General features: G+C 40.8%; 3 protein-coding genes across 3 annotated transcripts in view; 1 reads left to right on the top strand and 2 right to left on the bottom strand.

The window, feature by feature from the left end:
* The window catches only part of LOC133469229 (retinol dehydrogenase 13-like), a 50363-nt gene extending 49622 nt beyond the window's left edge, over positions 1–741 (bottom strand). The window contains exon 1 of the mRNA XM_061756033.1: positions 528–741. The gene's annotated coding sequence lies outside the window, so the exon portion shown is untranslated. The remainder of the gene's footprint in view (positions 1–527) is intronic.
* A 1369-nt stretch (positions 742–2110) lies between these two features.
* On the top strand, positions 2111–15547 carry si:ch211-183d21.1 (uncharacterized). Its single transcript, XM_061756709.1, has 13 exons — positions 2111–2259; positions 3728–4261; positions 5039–5334; positions 5485–5665; positions 7096–7235; positions 7700–8268; positions 8552–8825; positions 9283–9475; positions 11338–11522; positions 11706–11801; positions 12022–12180; positions 13139–13232; positions 13627–15547. The coding sequence occupies exons 2-13, from the start codon at positions 3738–3740 to the stop codon at positions 13688–13690; spliced, it is 2775 nt and encodes a 924-aa protein (XP_061612693.1). The 5' UTR covers positions 2111–2259; positions 3728–3737; the 3' UTR covers positions 13691–15547.
* Positions 15548–15851: 304 nt separating this feature from the next.
* LOC133469534 (proline-rich protein 15-like protein A) lies at positions 15852–19601 on the bottom strand. Its single transcript, XM_061756728.1, has 2 exons — positions 19244–19601; positions 15852–17178 (listed from the first exon to the last, which is right to left on the bottom strand). The coding sequence occupies exon 2, from the start codon at positions 17151–17153 to the stop codon at positions 16842–16844; it is 312 nt and encodes a 103-aa protein (XP_061612712.1). The 5' UTR covers positions 17154–17178; positions 19244–19601; the 3' UTR covers positions 15852–16841.

Below are 19601 nucleotides of genomic sequence, written 5' to 3'. Positions count from 1 at the left end.
CACTACACTGCTATGCATATTCTATGAATACTTCTGTTTTCCTCACAGAAAAAAAAAAGCTAACAAACAAAAATACAATGATAATTTTGTCCAGGTTGTCCTTATTGTGGTACAATGAGTACGTTATAATCATTATTAAGAGGCCAAGAAAGGTGACAAATTGTAGTTCATATGACGAATCGCACAGCTATAAATCCAGTTATGTCCGTTTCATGATGAATAGGCTGTCAGCTGCAATTCAGCAGCACAGTCAAGCTTCTCCTGCTCATCCAAGTATTAAACCAATTCTCAATGTAGTGATTAATGACTGTGGTGGATAGATGAGCCTATATTAAATCATCTTGTTAATTAAGTTGGCTTGTATTATGCCCTTCCCCCCACCGCCATTATATGCAGGAGAGGGCCCCTCTCTCTACAATTCACTTCTCGCCAGCCAATGTCAGGGCACGTATAGACAAACAGTCATTCACACAATCCTCAATAAAACTATCATGCATGGTTTTTAAAATATGGAAGGAAATACTCACCCGAGTATTAGGCAAAGATGCGAATTCCACACTGGGAGGCTAAAGCAAAGCTGAGATTCAAACCCAGATAGTCAGAACCGTGAGGCAAACGTGCTAACCACTAGGGTACCATGCTGCCCCGAATGCCATTTAATTACACATAAATAGCCCAACCAGGATAGAAGATGGATTTGGCTACAAAAAAACAACAACAAACAAACAAAACACATTGTGTTGTTTCTTCTTGCGTTAACTAGCAAGTCTTCTTTATGGATCCTCGAGCAAGGTCGAGCATATGTCATGCCAATAGCGACACCCTGTGGCATGTGTCGGTACTAACACTAAAAATTCTTGGACAGAGTTCAAAATGATGAAACAAGACATTTTAACTTCCTTCTAATAAATGCATAATGCACATGTTTGTACTTCCACTTCCCTCACTATAATGACTTCTGAAGGAGATTTGATGCAGTCCGTGGCCACAACATATATATTTTTTTGTCTTAATAATCAATTTAGGTTGGACTGGACTCCCACTGTACACTCATTTCTGACAGTGTGCCACAAAATACAATTGCCAAAATAAAATAAAAATTCTGTGGGAAAAAAAAAAAAACGTCAAAAAATATTCTAATTCAAACTCAGATTGCACAGATAGGCATGGCTGGGGGAAATATAGGCCAATAATTGGTTGATTTATTGTAAAGGATCAAATGAAAAATACTAGTAAAATAAACAATTTTACTTTTGAATGCATAACTATATGAATATATTTTTCATTAAATAATTGGTTGATTACTCATATTTAAATTGGAGATAGTAAAACAAAAAAATACAATAAATTATTTTACTAAAAACCTTTTTTTTTTTACGATTTACTCCCACTGCGCATTTACATGATCAAAGGTCCTACAATATTTTTTTGCGTTACATGAGCTAGGTTTTTTTTTCTTAAAATTGGTTAGTTAAAATGTATTTTTTTTTAAAATTAATTTATTGAATTAAGTAATTGATTAGTTTATTTATTATAAATAATAAAGAAATTTGTAAAATGAAAAAATGAGATACATTTAAACTGTTTGTTTTATTAAATAATTGGTTATTGAATTATTACAAATGCTATAACAAACAAAAATGTATAACAAAACGTTAAACTTATCACGTTAAAACGTGAACTTCATCACGTTATACCATGATACTGAACTTTCTTTTTCTGGTGTGGCAGCAATACACTTCCATAAATAGCAATAAAAAAAGTAATAAAATAATAAAAAAATACATATATATGTAACTGTACATTTAAGCACTTTATTTATTTAGTCAGATAATTGCTTAATTAATTATAGCTATAATTATAATAAGATATATAATTATAACTACAATAAAACATAAATATGTAATATGTAAGGTATTTTTAAACAGGAGAAATGGTCACTATTTCACGTGAGCCTTAAAGCACAAAAGTTTGCCCATCCCTGTTGTAAATCTTTCTTTGACTTTTTTATTCCGTTGCATGAGGGGCGGAGGGAATGGGGATGGGAGGGTCAAAGCATCATCATCATCGCCCCCCACCCCCCCGCCCTGAGCCAGTCTGACTGCCCGCCCACTCCGGGGGGAGAAAGTGTTGCTTTGTGAATGAAGGGAGCGGCGGAAGGGGAAGAAAGCAAACTTTTAAAAAAGACCCCCAAAAAACGCCGTCGTTTTCCTCCACGTTTCGGCGTCAAAAAACTTCCACAGCACAGACGGAGTAACGGTAAGTAAACTGCTTTTTTTATTTTTTATTTTTTTTATTTTTTTAGGAGTGTGTATGGTTTAGGATGCAAAGATGCATGCACGGCAGCTCAACCGTGACCGGAATAAGTGTCGTGTAATGATTGGTCATTCCCATGCACGATTCGCAAGTCCGTGGGGCGTCTGATGGAGGTGCGTTTGGGTTGACTTTTTTTCTCCCCCCCCCAACCACTGTGAACCGATTTTACTCGAGATGTTGTTCATGCAAACTTTCCGTTTCGCAACATGACGAGTCATGCCAGAGCCGTGCAATGCCCGGTGTCACCATTCCACGCACATACTCAGCCACACAGAGGACTCATTCATACTGTTATGATGAGTGTCTCTCGTGGACATTTGACGTAATCACTTTCTTTCTTGAACGTTGTTTTGAGGTTCTCTTTAATTTCAACATACTGTATTGGGACTATAACTATAGGCTATTTTGAAGGCACCACCAGTTCCGATCCATCGTGACTGCATTACATGATGACATCTGCACAACAAATGTCCATACGGAGTAGATTGGACTCATCGTTTCATCCATTTTCTAAAGTGTTGTAATACACTATATTAAACAAAAAATTCACTACTCTCTTCATAGTCAGAAGTTTACCTATATTGTATTAGTATTTGGTACCATTGCCTTTAAGCTGTATGACCTGAGTAAACGTTTTCCACATCCTTCCACAAAGTTTCTCACAATAATTATAGGCCACCTTGCTCGCACATAGCTTTTCAGGTCTGCTCATATATTTTCAATAGGCTTGAGATCAGGGTATTGCGATGGCAACTCCAAAACATTGACTTTGTTGTCCTGAAGCCTCTTTGTAACCAGTTTGGCACTATGCTTCGGGTCATTGTCCATTTGGAAGACCTATTTGCGCCCGAACTTTAACTATCTATTTTGTGAAATGCGCCAGTCCCTTCTGTAACAAATCAACCCCGCAACATGATGCTGCCACCCCACAGATTTCAAAGTTGGGATGGTGTTCTCAGGCTTGCAAGCGTCCCTCTTTTTCCTCCAAATGTAACAATGCTCGTTAGGGTCCAAACATTTCAATTGTAGTTTCCTCAGATCACAGGAAATGTCTCCAAAAATTAAAGTCTGTTTTCCCTGTGTGCATTTTCAAACTGTAATATGGCTTTTGGAGCAATGGCTTATTCTTGGCAGAGTGGCTTTTCAGCCCATGTCGGCACAGTACTCGTTTCATTGAGTTCAATGACACACTCTTACCAGCTTCAGCCAACAAGGTCTTTTGTTTAGTTCTTGGGTTGATATGCACATTTCGGACCAAAGCACGTTCATCCCTGGGACACTGAACCCGTCTCGGCATCACCTGGGTTTTCCCAAATAGTTTAACGGCATAGTAATCTTACTGCATGTACATTTCTGACTGAAGAAAAGTAATGAAAAATTCTCTAAAAAAAATTGTTCTTTGGTTTTGCAGACGCTGCTCCATGATGATGATGTTCACTTTGCTGTGTCTGCTCGTGGTGGCGCTGGTTCGAGGCGAGTCCTGCCTCATAATCAGCGAGATTAACGCCGACAACCCAAGACTGGACACCAGCGAGTTTGTGGAGTTGTACCACACCAGCGGACAGCGGTCCTCGCTAGATGGATACACTCTCGTCTTCTATAACGGGAACGGAAATGTGGCTTATAAAGTACTAGACCTCAAGGGCCACAGCACAGACGACAGGGGCTTCTTCCTGGTGGGCTCGGTGGACATGCTGCCCAAACCCGCCATCCTCCTGCCCCCGAACACGGTCCAGAACGGTCCGGACGCAGTCACGCTCTACCACACGTCCGCGGCCCGCTACACTGAGAAGATGAACGTCACCGCCATGGGATTGGTGGACGCCGTTGTTTATATGACGCGCAGGACAGGCGGTGCCGAGGTCCTGGCAGAAACCCTCACCCCGGGGGAGCCGGCCTTTGTCGAGGATGAAAGCACCCTGGAGGGAGATGAATCCATCGAGAGGTACTCGAGAACAGAAGCTATTTTTAATATTTTTGACTTCGATCCAGTGGTACCTTGACTTAAAAGTTGAATTCATTCCGTGACCAAGCTTTAACTCAAATCAATTTTCAGTTGAAATGAATTAAAAGGCTATTAACCCGTTCCAGCCCCTGAAAAATCTCCACTATTTTCTGTTACGTTCTTAATAAAGAAAAACAGCACTGTATTGTAAAATATAAATATCAAAACATGGTACTGTAAAAGAGAATGTGATTAAATAAAATGCTTGGGCGAGATTGGCGAGATCCAATATCAACCTTTATTCAAGGTACTGGGTACTTATGAAAGCTGCCGATACCAGTCACCGATACTTAAGGCAAAAAAATCTGACATCAAGTAAGTCCTCCTCGCCAGTAGTTGGCACTAGACTGCGGCGTTTTGACGAATGGGCGAATCGTCATATGCGTCAGAAAGAAAGAAAGGTCTTTATTCACAATTGTGTTATTTGAAATTTTATGTATTGAACGTAGTGATATCGGGTCTCGTTATCTGTATCAATGAGTACTCAAGTGAATACTCGTACTGGTATGAGTCTGAAATAAAACTGTGGTACATTATCTATCTGTCTGTCTGTCTATCTATCTATCTATCTATCTATCTATCTATCTATCTATCTATCTATCTATCTATCTATCTATCTATCTATCTATCTATCTATCTATCTATCTATCTATCTATCTATCTATCTATCTAACTACCTACCTACCTACCTACCTACCTACCTACCTACCTACCTAGGTGTTTGTTGTCTGAAGCTCACTGGGGCTTCAGGGTGTCCTCACCCTCCCCGGGCCAGAGAAACAACTGCACGCCACCCGCTGCCCCGCCAAGCCTGCCAGTCATCACCGAGCTGAAGCTGGGAGGAGGTCAGGTGGACGGCTTCGTGGAGCTGACGTCGGCGTCCGAGGCCGGTCCGCTTGTGTTGGTGGTGTTGAGCGGGAGAACGGACAGAGTCAGCGTCAGTTTGAACGTGGATGCGAACATCTCCAGGAACGGACTCATCGCCATGACTGTAGACAAGCGGTATATGAAAGGTAAGTGTACTTGAGGAGTGTCACCCAACCTTCACTGAGCCAAGGACATATTCTACATTATGATTGGGACTTTTATATGTTGCATTTTTGTGTAGTACTTATGATATTTATATCTGCGACAAGATAGTGGTGACGATGGCTTATTTTCAGGAGATGAGTCCGGGGCAGTCGCCATATACAGCGGTACAACTTCAGACTTTCCTGTGGACAGCCCGCTAAGTCAGATCCAGCCTCTGGACTCGTTTGTCTTCGCCGGCCCGGGAGACAAGCCGAGTGCCAACCTCACGGAGACCCTCATCCCGGGCAGGCAGCCCTATCAGCTCAGCAACAGGCAAGGAATAAATGACTTACTAAGAAGGCAAACCTCGTTCTTTTCAAGGTCTCCCCAAGGTGATGAGTCAAAATAAGCAAAACCGATCATAGACCATGAAAAAGTAGTTCCATATGGCCCGCTCCGTTTTTTAATCTGAGCATTTGCATTATCAAGAGCCCTATAATGGTTGTTGCATTAATTTAGCCTTTTTTACTTCAAATTAGTTTTTCATTCATTCATTCATCTTCCGTTCATTAAATGTAAATGTCAATTTTTTTAATGTGCATTTTTATTAATTTCTCTCATTCGATGATTGGCTAATTGATTCATTGTAAATAAAATCACTTAAAAGTTTAATAATTAATTAATTAGAATTACATTTATTGGAAATGATTGTTAAAAATGTGTATAAATTATTATTTTATGATGAAAACTATTTTAAGTGTCGCAGTATGTTTCCATTTTTCCTGCAATTGGTCAATTATAATATATTTATTTTTTATTAATCTCATTAAATAATTTGTTGATTGATCATTTGTAAACAATTAACAAAAAAAGGAAAATAATTATAAATATATATTTTTTATTAAGTATATGTTTGATTCATCAGTAATGCGATTTAAAAATCAGCTAAAAATATTATTGCATTATTTAAATAAACAATTTTATGCACAGATTTGAACTTTTTTGTACATGGCCCGTCTATTCATTTTAAAAATCCAATGTGGCCCTTGAGCACAAAAGGGGTTTTTGGGTTGTTGTTGTTTTTTTGCACACCGCTGCTCTTAAGGTATAGTAAATGTGTGTTAGTGCATTTAGGGTCAGTGTTAAAAAGAAATGACAAAAAAGAGTTGGTTTTCAAAACGGTACTTTTTACTATTGCTACACAATTCAAATGTTTGTATTGATGGGGGGTTGATAGTCATCTCATGACAACTGTTCCTCTTTGCAGATGCATTCCCTTCCTGTATTTGCATCTAAAATATGCACTTAATCATGCTGACTTAAGCTGTATTACCCAACCCAAATGCTACCGTCCTTTTATGGCATGCTGAATATCAGCTTCTTGTTTCGTTTCAACTCATTTTAGCATGTATAGGATTTTTTTTTTCGTGTTTTTTGTTGTGATTCCACCATAGAGGGTACCCATGATGGCATTATGAACGGTTCCAAAAGCAGTTAATATCAGCACAAAACCTTCCGCTTTCTGCTAAAAAGCAAATTAAAATATCAGTAAAAGTCTACTAGAACAGTAGAGCTTTATTTGTGGTAATCAAAGGCATTTTTCCAATTAAGTTGTACAGATTATAGGTCACGTTAATGGTGGAAAAGGTTTTAAAATGATTTATCACACAACATCACACAAACCTGGCATTTGAACAGGGGTGTGTACACTTTTTGTATCCAGATGTGGAATGATAAAAATCCTTTTGCGTTTCCTTTGTCAGTTTAAAAGAGGGAGGCTTCTACCTCAGCCGTTGTGGTGTGGCCACGTGGACCAGAGATCCTGGCGTCTTCTGGGAGGCCCCGCAAACCCCGGGGCAGCCCAACCAGTGCCCCTGGCCAAAAATCTGCCCTCACAGTATGGGTGAGTTTTAGTCATCTGCTAGTATTCATATGTACTCTTAAAAATCCAAGTACCATGCTATTCATGCTATCAGCTTTTCTTATGATGATGATGATGATGATGATTGCTTTCTTATACTACAGTCTGTGTATTTGACCAAATCACTTTTCTTTTCCTGACAAAAGTCAGCTATCTTAATGCAAACACACAATACCAACAAAACTAGCATCGATGTTGCAATAGTTGTAACCTGTTAAGAAATGGATATTCAAACACAAACAGTGCAGGAAAATATGTAGAAAGACAAAAATGCTCACAGGCATATATTCTTTATCAGCTGCAACAAAACGACTAGGATTACTGGAGCTTAATGAGTATAGTGCATTTATTTTGTAAATATACTACAGTCTAAAATTAGGGAGAAGCAGGAACATTGTGTGCCATTTGTCCCTAGCAGCCCTAATAAATGCCCTCTCCTGTTGAAGTGGTTCCAGGAGGAGGTGCGGATACGTCCCCGCACCTTCCACCTTGGGGGACTGGTGACTTCCTGATCAACGAGCTGAACACGGACACCCCCGGCGCGGCTGAGGACGGCGAGTACGTGGAGCTGTGGCACCCATCCGGACACCGCGTCTCCCTGCAGGGCATCTGGATTCTGCTTTTTAGCGCGCACAACAACAAACCCTACAGAGAGATTAGCCTCAGCGGACACTTCACCACCGCCAAGGGCTACTTCCTGCTCGGCAGCGACAGACTGGTGCCGGCGCCTTCTCTCCGGCTGCCTCCCAACACCATCCAGAACGGACCGGACGCCGTGGCGCTGTACCGCAGCCCTTTCGGCCCGCCGTCGGCGCAGCAAAGGGGGATCCCCACCAAAGGGCTCCTGGATGCCGTGGTGTACCGCAAGATGGGATCGGATCAGGAGGCGCAGGAGTTGAGTAAGGCGCTGACGCCGGGACAGCTTCCCCTGCTGGAGGATCCAGAGGTTCTTCTCGGCGATGAGGCGCTCAGCCGCTGCAGGGGCCTGTACCCCTATGACCTGTCTGCATTTTCAGTTAGTACACTGCAAAAACTCAAATTGAACCAATCTTACGAGTTTTTGAAATTACGGGTTTTTGCTTTTGTAAGTCAAGGTACCACAGCATTGTGTATAATTCGAGTACGTCCATTGGGGTAGATTGTGGTCGTCGCTGACTATGCATTTCTAGTTTCCATCTCACCCGTTATTTGCGTGCATTCTGTTGGCATAATATTGGAGGCTGAGCTGTTTTATACTGTGCAATTGTGGTTAAATGCATTTCTAACATTTTTTTATTTCTATTTATCCACCCGTACAGGTAGCTCCGCCAACTCCGCTGAGGGAGAACAGCTGCCCCCGGCCTCCTCCGGCTCCCGAGGGCGTGGTCATCAACGAGGTGGCGAGTGGCTACTGGACCAATCACAGCAGGCAGAGGTCCTTCGTGGAGTTGCACGGACCCCCGCTGACCGAGCTGCATGGCCTGGTGCTGGTCGTGTTTGACCAGGAACACAGCGGCAGGCTCGTTGCTCTTCCTCTGACCGGATCTATCGACCAGGACGGGTTTTACATGGTCGGGAATGTCACCGGAGCGGGTGAGCACGGCCAGACAGAGCAGAAAATTTCTCACAAAAAAATTCTCAAAAACTCTCAGACATGACATAGGAGAAACATTTTAATCGTGGCCACAATATAGAAATAACATTTGTACAAAATGCGAAATTTTGGCCTACAAAATGCTAATTTATGGCCACGAAGTAGGTATAAGGTGCCCACAAATTACAAAATATTTTTCATATCATTCCGGGACAGTTAGTGACACATGACATGGGAGAAAACAATTATTTGTGGCCGCAATATACCAATATGTGGACACGAAATACTGATTTATAACCGCAAACTTGTGAAAAATTAATATTTTGTGCACACATTTTTCCTATTTCTTGGCCATAAATTAGTAATTCATGTTTTACCTATTTATTGTTTAGTTTTTTTTTCCCATACTGCTTTGTACTCTTTTTCTCCATGCTTGTATGTCTCTTTTCTGCATAGATCAGACTTTCCCCGAAGGCAGTGATGTGCCGGCACGAGGATCTGTCCTCCTGTGCTACGACCTGTTCAGCGTGTGCAGAGCTGCTACCGCCCTGACCAACTCCAGTCGGCGGGACGAGTTGATGTTCAGTGACGTCCAACTGCTGCTCTCTTCGACGTTCACTCGAGGGAGCCGGGTCATTCCGGCTCTCAGGTAAGCGTGGAAGCAGACGCCTGCTAACATCCCTGCTAAATTTACTCAAATCTGCAGTTTATAGTGATTGTTTTTTGGGGGTTTTTATAATATAGTTACTGTAATGCCCTCGCATGTGTGAAAAGAGAGACACAGTCGCCAATGCACTTTTTATCTGTTTAATGAACGCCCCAAGAACACATAAACACAATGAGAACACTCACGCACAGCTGCTGTCGACCACAGCTCACGCCCAGACTCTCACACACAGATTCGCTGACATCACACGTCACGCCACTAGGCCCCGCCTCTGAAAGGCACATACCGTATCTACAGTAATATACACAGACACTGCGATACATGCAATATTTTCAATACATTTTATGCTTGCAATTTGTGTTTCTGTGTTTAAATACATTGTTTTTTAAGTGGCGGCACGGTGGCCGACTGGTTAGAGCGTCAGCCTCACAGTTCTGAGGTGCGGGGTTCAATCCCCGTCCCCGCCTGTGTGGAGTTTGCATGTTCTCCCCGTGCCTGCGTGGGTTTTCTCCGGGTACTCCGGTTTCCTCCCACATCCCAAAAACATGCATGAATTGGGGACTCTAAATTGCCCGTAGGCATGACTGTGAGTGCGAATGGTTGTTTGTTCCTATGTGCCCTGCGATTGGCTGGCAACCAGTTCAGGGTGTACCCCGCCTCCTGCCCGATGACAGCTGGGATAGGCTCCAGCACGCCCGCGACCCTAGTGAGGAGAAGCGGTTCAGAAAATGGATGGATGGATGGATGTTTTTAAGTGTCTTTTAATACGTTTAATTGTTCAAAGTGTGTGGGAGGGTATTATAAGGTTTCAACTCTAAAAAAATAAAAACATGAAGCTTGACTTCATTAAACCTCTTTTTTAATACTTCTACTTTCTTGACCAATTTTGGCCGCTTGCACAAGCTGTGCCGGTGTTTAAATATAGCTCATAGGGCCAGCCAAACAAGGTGGCCGAGAGGTTAAGGCGATGGATTGCTAATCCGTTGTGCTGTGCATGCGTGGATTTTAATCCCACCCTCGTCGGGATAGGTTTTTGTCTTTTGTTCGCTTTGCCCAACAAACATGGCAGTAGTTTTCCATTCACTAAATCTACCCAACCCCTGAACAAGCAACCCGCCCGCTCCCCCAGTGTGTTTGACTTTAGTGTTTGTGTTACACGTGTTGACCGTGATGAAAATATATGAAAATATGTAATATTGTGCATTTAAAAATATATATTCTTATCCAATCGCTCATCACAAGTCAATACGAACATTAGATTGTCACCTTCAAAGTTCTTTGGCAAAAGAGGTTTTTCTTTTTCCTTCTTCACAGGGAGCCCCAAAGTTCACAAGTAACAAATTTTAATTTGTCCTATATACTCATACCTTCTATAAATGGGCTTGGTCAGTCTTTTCCAGTTTTATAATTAATTTGTTACTATGGCCTCATGGGATGACACAAATAAAGCTCCAATTAAAGTATTGAAAGCATTGTTTAAATTATTTGACATCACAATATTAAATGTTTGAAAATCTTTTTTTTTTTTTTTTTTTTTAATGATGGTCATTTTACAGGTCTACAAGTACTTTACTTTTATAGTAACAAGGTCAAAAATGAAGTGTCAGCAAACCACATTGACTCATGCCTCATATTTACGGGTTTGATGAGTATTTTCAGGATGGCTTAATTATTTTCTCAATGCGACCTCATATTAGGGCACAATGATGAAAAAAACTGTTGTTATTTCTGGAACTCCATCTATTTCACTAATACCCGATCGCACTAATACTAAAATACTATTTTTGTTTGTTTGTTTGTATTTGTTTCTTTTTTTAATGATTTTTGTGTCTGTGCATGTACAGGTCAGTTGAAAACGGCACGGTCTCTCTCAGCCGCTGTGCGTGCTGCGAGGCGAGAAACCCTTCTTCCTGGACCACATCTTCAACGACGCCTCGCAGCGCCAACATCTGCCCCAGCTTGGCCTTCTCCAGTCACATCGACATTTGCCTCGGACCACCGTCCAGCGGCTGGCCGGAGAAATCGGGAGGTGAATGAACCTGAAAAGAAAGAAAGAAAATGATGAAAGCACACATTCTACAGTCACGTTTAAACAATGAGTGCAAATTGAGAAGTATATGGATAATGATATTCTAACACTGTATTGTACTTATGTTTATATGCATAATATTGATTGTAAATAATAATATGCGATCTCTGTGGTCGTTTGCAGACTGCAGTGGTCTCATTCTGGCGAGGAAGGTGGCACAAGTGGCCCACTATCTGGAGCAGCAGTGTCTTTGTGGAATATCCACTTTATCTCTCCAAGGTAATATCCACTGTCAAAGTAATTTATTTATTTTAGCTTTTTGGGGGAAGATTGTATGACTTGACATACCTGTATCTTTTGCTTAACTTGACTGGTCTGGGCTCGCAAAGATTTACGCCCACATTACCCATATCAAAAACCACCACTGAGTACCACTGTATGTGGAGTATCATTTTTGCTTCACTGCATTGCAGTTAACTTGGCTTTGTTCCTGCTCAAGGGGCCAACTTCTCGTGCGTGTCCGGCTGGTTGCGAGTGTGGGGAAACATCCGGGCCTTCTCGGACCGCCAGAGGGACCTCATCATCCAGACATCCACCGTGAAGCTCCGCCAGTCAGATGTTTGCTCCACACCCAGCACTGATCGCCGCACCAGCACAGGTCAGTAAAACCTTTCCGGACGCTTCATTAGGTACACCTGCAGAATAGGATTGTTGACACAACACTGGTCTGATTTATTTGGTTCTTAATCAAATTGTGTGTTTGGAACTGGAAAAGTGCCAAGAATGATATACTGTATTTCTACAGTTCAGTTAGGTTTAATTTAAGCTAACCTTATTACTGGAGCCTGACAACCTTTTAAGTTGCATGTATGACACTTTTAAAGGGGTGTGTAGACTTTATATATTCCGTTCTAATTGGCTTTTCCTGACATTTTTGTAGTCACATATTACAATTATGAACACAGCCACAAACCCCAGTTATAAGAGGGTGTGCGCACTTGTTCAACCATATCATCTCAGTTGTTCATTTTTACTTCTTAGATTTATTTATTTTTTTCAATTAAATTGTACAGGTTATAGGTCAGGTGGCACGGTGGACGACTGGTTAGAGCGTCTGCCTCCCAGTTCTGAGGATCGGGGTTCAATTCACAGCCCCGCCTGTGTGGAGTTTGCATGTTCTCCCATGCCTGCGTGGGTTTTCTCCGGGCACTCCGGTTTCCTCCCACATCCCAAAAACATCCCAAAAACAATTAATTGAAGTCTCCAAATTGCCCCTAGGTGTGAATGTGAGCGCGAATGGTTATGTGTTTATATGTGCCCTGCGATTGGCTGGCAACCAGTTGAGGGTGTACCCCGCCTCCTGCCCGATGATAGCTGGAATAGGCCCCAGCACGCCCGCGACCCGAGTGAGGATAAGCGGCTCAGGTAATGGATGGAGGATGGATGGAAGGTTATTGGTCACATTATTGGTGGAAAACTTTTAAAATGATTCATCTTTGTCTCATTTTTATATCACAAAAAAATGCATGTTTATAAGGGTGTGTAGACTTTATATATACAGTGGTATATACAGTATGTAAAATGTTTTTGTCTTTTTTCATTTGATTCTGTCCTAGGGTCCAGCCTGGGTTTACAAATTGGTCTGGTAGTCGCTGTGCTCCTGCTACTCGCAGTTGGAGTAGCTCTCCTCACGTATTTCTATAAAAGAAGGTAAGGATTCATATTTAATTTATTTTATTCCAATAGAAATGATTTGCATTCATGAAATGAAACATATCATGAAAAAAAAACTATTTTTAGCAACCACATTGGTATTTTTTTTATTGGTATTGTGACAGTAAGTTAAAAATGACTTGGGCAATTATGTCATTGAGCTAATAAAATCTAGTTATGCACAGTTTGTTTTTTTTAAATGATACGACGTAGTAATTTTTGCAAATTATTTTGTGGACCCCCAAGTTATAACTTGCAAATCACTGTACAGTAGGTTCAGGCACACCAGTTTGAGAACCACTGGTTTATAGAAAATTGTGCATACGTGTATGTTGTTGTTTTTTTTAAATTTTATTTTATTTTTTTAATTTAAATCTGTTTCTGCTCTCAGGCATCCTCTGGATTACGCCACCATGGAGCTGAGTGAGCACGGGGAGGGACTCTCAGATCTATAGTCCAGGAATAATCCAAGATTCCTTTGAGTTGTCTTTATGTGATCGTGTGTGGGATCACTGATGAAAATGAGCTGTATAGAGAATATTTTTATAAAGGTCATTGTTTGTGAAGAGTACTGGTTACTACTATGAAGAGGAAAGAGGTTCTAAAGGGAGTGGGTGTGGGGAGGGGGTGAATTTCAATGGTAATACTTGAGACAAATGGTTATTGTTCTTTTTTGTGTGAGAAAAAGCCTTTAAAATGATTTTTGTTTTTTTTCTTTTAAAAATTGCAGTGGAAAGTTCTCTGCATTGAACGGGCTTTCCTTTTTTTAATTCTTACTTAGTGTCGTACAATAAACCTTCTTATTGGCGGGGGGTTAGAAACGGAGAAACGCCACAAAAACTTGCGAATAGTAGAAAAAAAAATTATTGCTCATATTAGTTTAAAATGTCAAATTCATTTTTTGTTGCAAGCCACATGGTAGTTGTGGTTTCCCTCAGAGGGACGTTTTATGAAAATCATATAAATGTATAATCACATGATCATATTATACAATTGCCCCTGCATTCCCTTATTCTTATATATAATTTTCACTATCAATTGAATTTGAAATAAGAAGTCCTGGAAAATAGTAACGTTGCATCTGATGTTAGCGTTTAGGAAGGCAAACGTTAGCTTCCAATCTTAGCTTCAAAGTTTGCTTCAACGTTAGCATTGACATTAGCCTCCAATGTTAGCTTACAACATTACCTCTAATATTAAAGTTGAACATTTTTCAAGTGGAGGCGCGGTGCTGCGACGGCATATGCCCACCTTGCGGGTCGTTCTGTCGTCTTGCCGCGCATTGTGAAAGGCCTTTTGTTTTGTTTTTTCTTCCGATGGTAGCTATCAATGTTAGCTTCTGAATTTAGCTTCCAACCTGGTGTAGTGCATCAAATATGATCAACCATGACCCTCATTGCTTAGCTACGTGCGTGCTTCGTTGGGTCTTGCCAAGATTTTCCTTGTTTTTAAATGTGAACGTGTTACGATTACCACTTTTTTATGCTCACTTAAAGCAACTTGTTTACATTTTCTTAACTTGACCTTTACATTTTCTTGACTTGACCTTGATGTGGACGGCATTTCTCTTATGACGGTTATTTACTTCAGTATGAGAAGTGGGATTTTATTTCATTTTTATGTTGATAGCGCCTCAGAAATGGTCATTGTTCCTCGTGTTGCTTTTAGCTTAAACCCTCATTTGTTAGAGGAACAGCTGCAGTATAAATGGAAGTACAAATGTTCTTGTTTTTTAGATTCTATAAATAAAATAGTATTTAAAGTGATTACACATATTCCTAGGCAAGAGTATTATTAGTACAAATGTTATTCGATTTGGATTTGGATTTATTAGGGCCACACAGAAAAAGGTAAAATTATCAGAAAATAAGTTGTAATGTTAGGAGAATTGCATTGTAATATTAGCATAAATGCAGGTAAGTAAATAATAAAATCTATTTTCTCAGAAATCGGTCTCGTATTACTAATCTTGAAAAATTAAAAACAAAATCTGTTAATATTATGACATCATTCCCATAAGAATTATATTGGCTTCATGAAGTTATGAATATATTAGTCAACATTTTTTGCACAATATTATGAATTTATTCTCATAATATTATGGTGATCTTGTAAAAGTTGCATAAAATTTGGATATTCTCATAAGCTTTTCTCAAAGTATTATGACTATTATCAAAAAACAAACTTTTTTCATAACATGAATTTATGCTAGTAATATTATTATATTATTGTAAAATTACAACTTTAGCCTAAAAATTATTATTATTTTGTAAGCTTTTTTTTATATTACTATTTTACTGTCCTAGTGTTATTGGGTTTTTTTTTCTGTGTGGCCCAAAATAAACCTTTGTCGATGCCAACACAATGTGCCATAAATTAACCTAAATGTTCATTCAATGAGATGAGCTTTATTTGGTTCTGCAGCTCCGGTTTCTTCCTTGAATGAGAAATATTGACAAGTCAACTGATAATAATAATAAATCCTACGAAATTATACTCACCTTAAAGCCACATTGAAATATATGACAAAAATGTTACTGTAAAGTTTTATGCTGTCTTTTGTTTTGTAGCTGTTAAATTGCATTGTAGTTGTCCACCCCAAATAATATATTATCCTGCAGTTTAGATTTTTTTAATAAAACATTGAATTACACTGAACATTTGCAGCAGTATTAAAATGGAGCACAATGTTATTTTCTGTAAAACGATATTACTGTACAAGTGCTATCATGCATACAACACTGGAATAACCAGTTATTTTCTTCTGTTAGGTTTGAAATAAAAAGCTCCCTCAGTTGTATTGTTAAAATGTCTTTTTTTTTTGCTTCGTATAATTTGTTTTATTTTATTGTTTTTGTAATAAATGAATGCTTTGCGAAAAGTGGTGTCTGCGTGTAGTATGTAGCCACCAAGTGTCAGTGTAAAGTTCCACCTTAGAGGATGAGGATGAGCTGGTCCATGACGAGCGAGTCGAGTGACGAGTGTCTGCTTACCGTCGCCATGGCAACAGAAGCAGCAACAGATGAGGCTCACAGGAGACTTTTATCCATTTTCAAACAACATACAACTGGCTGGTCGTCACTCAAATCGCAGGGCACCTTTAGACAAAAAAAAATGGACTGGTTGCCAATCAATTGCCAGGCACAAATGGACAAAAAGTGGACTGGTTGCCAGTCAATGGCAGGACACATCTAGAAAAACAAGCATTCACACTCACATTCACGCCTACTATGTGGACAATCTTCATGGAACCTGACATACATGATTTGTGACTAGACTCGCTTTAGAAAATGTGTAAATAAGCACAAAAGAGGGTGTTTTACATGATGTCTTGGTTGGATTTATCAAAAAGAAAGATACCACTACACAGTCTTGTTTGATATGTACAGCAATTGTAGATGTTTCTCCGCTTTGGTTACTCCACTTGTGTACTGATTGTGTAGCACAAGTTCATTATAATAAAACACCCCCGTTTGAATATTAAAATATACAAACAGACTGGAGCACATGAAGGTTCTGTTAGGGGTCCTGGATCTCGGACCAGCACGTGTTGGTCTGGAGTTTTTCACCCGTTCTCCTTCCGTCGGGTCCACATTGTCATATGTGCTACTTGTCACTCTTCTTCTTGTGGTTCTGCTCGCCAAACAGGTCGGGGTTCTCTGCCAGCGTGGCTCGGACCTTCTTCTTCTCCTTGAAGCGACCGGAGTGGGACACCTTGACGTGGCGCCCCTTCGTGGCCGACTTGTCCACGATCTTCTCCAGCCTGGCGCTGAACTCGGCCGCCTCCGGAGCGGGCCCGCCGCCCCCCGGCGGTTCTTTGGTGTTGCTGCCGTACTCCGGCGGGATCTCGTACAGGACCTTGGGCTCGGACTTGGTCTTGCGGGAGAACGTCAGCTTCCACCAGCTGGGGTCAGACATGACGGTGGCGGGAAGGATGCGGGACCTGGGGAGGGGCACAACATGTGTTTAGGGTAGCGGTCACTATGTGCGCGCGTGCGTGTGGGGCCACCTGACACTTGGCCCTCAGCTGATGAATGAATAAATAATTACATGAATGACTATCTTGTGTCCATGAGAGCTGATATGATGTCAGACAAACACTTTCTGAATGAAGTAACAACAACAGTACACAACAATTATATTCCACTCTACTATTTATTTGCTTGACCTCGCCTTAGGCTACTCTACTTGACTCTACCATACTCAACTCTCGGCACGACCTCATCCTACATTACTTAGCTTCACTCTCCTTTACTCTTTCTACTCAACTCTATGCACTACTTTGTCCTGCATTACTCCACTTTACTCTTCCATACGCTAATATAATCAAATGTTTGCACTACTTTTCTGTACATTACTTTACACTATTCATTGCCCTACATAACTCTATGAACTATCTTTCCTCTACTCTTTACTCTCCTTTACACTACTCAACTCTACTGTACTCTACTCTACCTTGTCCTGCATTAGGCCACTCTACTCACCTTTACTCCGCACTTGTCTACTCTACTCTTTTATACTATACTCTGCACTGCATTACACTACTCTACGCTCTAGCTTCCCTGCATTACTCCACTGTATTCTCCTGTACTCTTTGTCACCGATGGATTAGTAGGTTGTTATCATACGATTGTGCCGTACCATGTGTGTTCTATGGTGAAAGAGTGTGCGCGTATGTTCTCGGCTTCATATGAGCAGCTATGCAAATGGCGCACATGTGCAGCGGTCTTATCAGCGACGAGCACACCTGTCGGCACAAAGGTCCCACGTCGTGTTTGATCTGCTGTGTTGACTCCTAAAGTCGTAAATGTTTTATTTCTTCTTATGCTACTAAGGAGGGCTTAGGCGCCATGCTCAATAAGGCACATGGGTTTCACTGCTCGGAGGCGTGAGCCAACTAAGCGAATAACAGTCAACAGAGCCTGGGGTCGCAAAGAATAACTTTGGAATTATTTAGTTTATTGTTTATTTTTCCTAAACGTTTTGCACATTTTCGTATAGTTTTTATTTCACTTCATATTTGTTTTAAAACCATTTCACCATGCCACCTTGTTTCAGGTCCCTCTGCTCACTTACATCATTATTTAAGTATTTGATTAAGATTTTCTTGTTTATTTTATTTCATAATCTGTTTTGGGACATTTGGAGTGACATCTAAGGGATTGTATTTATTGTTGCACTTTATTGTTGTTTTTGCATGAGACATTTGTTGTGCACATTGCTGTTACAGCTTTTTTTTTTTTTTTTTTACTAAATGCAAACGTATTGAACTTAAATGTTTAATACAACTGAACTGTACAAGTGCAGTGATTCAAACTACCGCTAAGTGAGACCATAATCAATATTTTTGGCAGAAACAGATGGCCTCAAAATCAAACAATTTTTTTGGGATGCTGATTAACTAACAGAGAATAACCTATTCAATGTGCATATTTCCTCCTGGTGTGTCGGACCTTTGAGACCAGGGCGCGTGTTGACTCACGAGAGGCCCAACCCGCAGTTGACTTTTAATAAGTTACCGTGTGTGTGCCGTCATGCCTCAACACATCACAGCAGTGGGACAACCCCAAAAAAGAACACCGCGCAACTCTTTGAAAAATAGTTTTGCAAATCACTAACCAGCTGATGACGAGGCACCAGCCGCTCGCCTCCACCGATCCATCGCACTGTCACACTTTCTTTTGCTTTGTGATTGGGACCTTGACTTGTTTTTAGTTGAGTGGGTTACCGTGGTTACAATAACAACGATCATACAGTGGATACAGAGATACTGTAGACAGACAGACAGACTAAACATTTGAAGACATTTGGGTCAATCACTCAGTTGTGCGAGGAAAATTATGATTTCAGACTCTCCCTGAAGGCAACGTCGGACTTGATTAACGAGATAGATAGATAGTTAGATAGATAGCTAGATAGATAGATAGATAGATAGATAGATAGATAGATAGATAGATAGATAGATAGATAGATAGATAGATAGATAGATAGATAGATAGATAGATTACCTTGCTGGCTGAGGAAGAGGATGAAGAAGAAGAAGGTGGTCAGACGGGAGTCAGCGTCGCCATGCTTTGAACTTCCCGTCGCCCCTTTTTGTGGTCTTCTTGTCAGGTTAGCAGCATCTCGCTTGTCTGTCTTCTACCGCAGTCTCACCTTTTCACCCTTGCAGCCACCTGACTGACACACGCGCACACACAGACATACACACACACACTTTGATCCCGCCCAGCTGGGTGCAGGCGTGTGTGACAGTGACTCAGTGGGACCTTCCTTCAGTCCACGTCGTAGAGATTCCTGAGAGCCGAGCAGCTTTCCAAAACTGCACATACATTTTCCTTTATCTGCCTCAAACGCCACTCGGGC

This window comes from Phyllopteryx taeniolatus, chromosome 19 (assembly GCF_024500385.1).
Source record: "Phyllopteryx taeniolatus isolate TA_2022b chromosome 19, UOR_Ptae_1.2, whole genome shotgun sequence".
Classification (NCBI taxonomy): Eukaryota; Metazoa; Chordata; class Actinopteri; order Syngnathiformes; family Syngnathidae; genus Phyllopteryx; species Phyllopteryx taeniolatus.
The sequence above is the reverse complement of the archived record's forward strand: the minus strand, read 5'-3'. Positions and strand labels throughout refer to the sequence as shown.

Coding starts and splice junctions, on each gene's coding strand:
- si:ch211-183d21.1 (XM_061756709.1), top strand. CDS start 3,738: ATGATGATGATGTTCACTTTGCTGTGTCTGCTCGTGGTGGCGCTGGTT. Junction 11,523..11,705: donor CTGGCCGGAGAAATCGGGAG/GTGAATGAACCT, acceptor GGTCGTTTGCAG/ACTGCAGTGGTCTCATTCTG. Junction 11,802..12,021: donor ATCCACTTTATCTCTCCAAG/GTAATATCCACT, acceptor TTCCTGCTCAAG/GGGCCAACTTCTCGTGCGTG.
- LOC133469534 (XM_061756728.1), bottom strand. CDS start 17,153: ATGTCTGACCCCAGCTGGTGGAAGCTGACGTTCTCCCGCAAGACCAAG.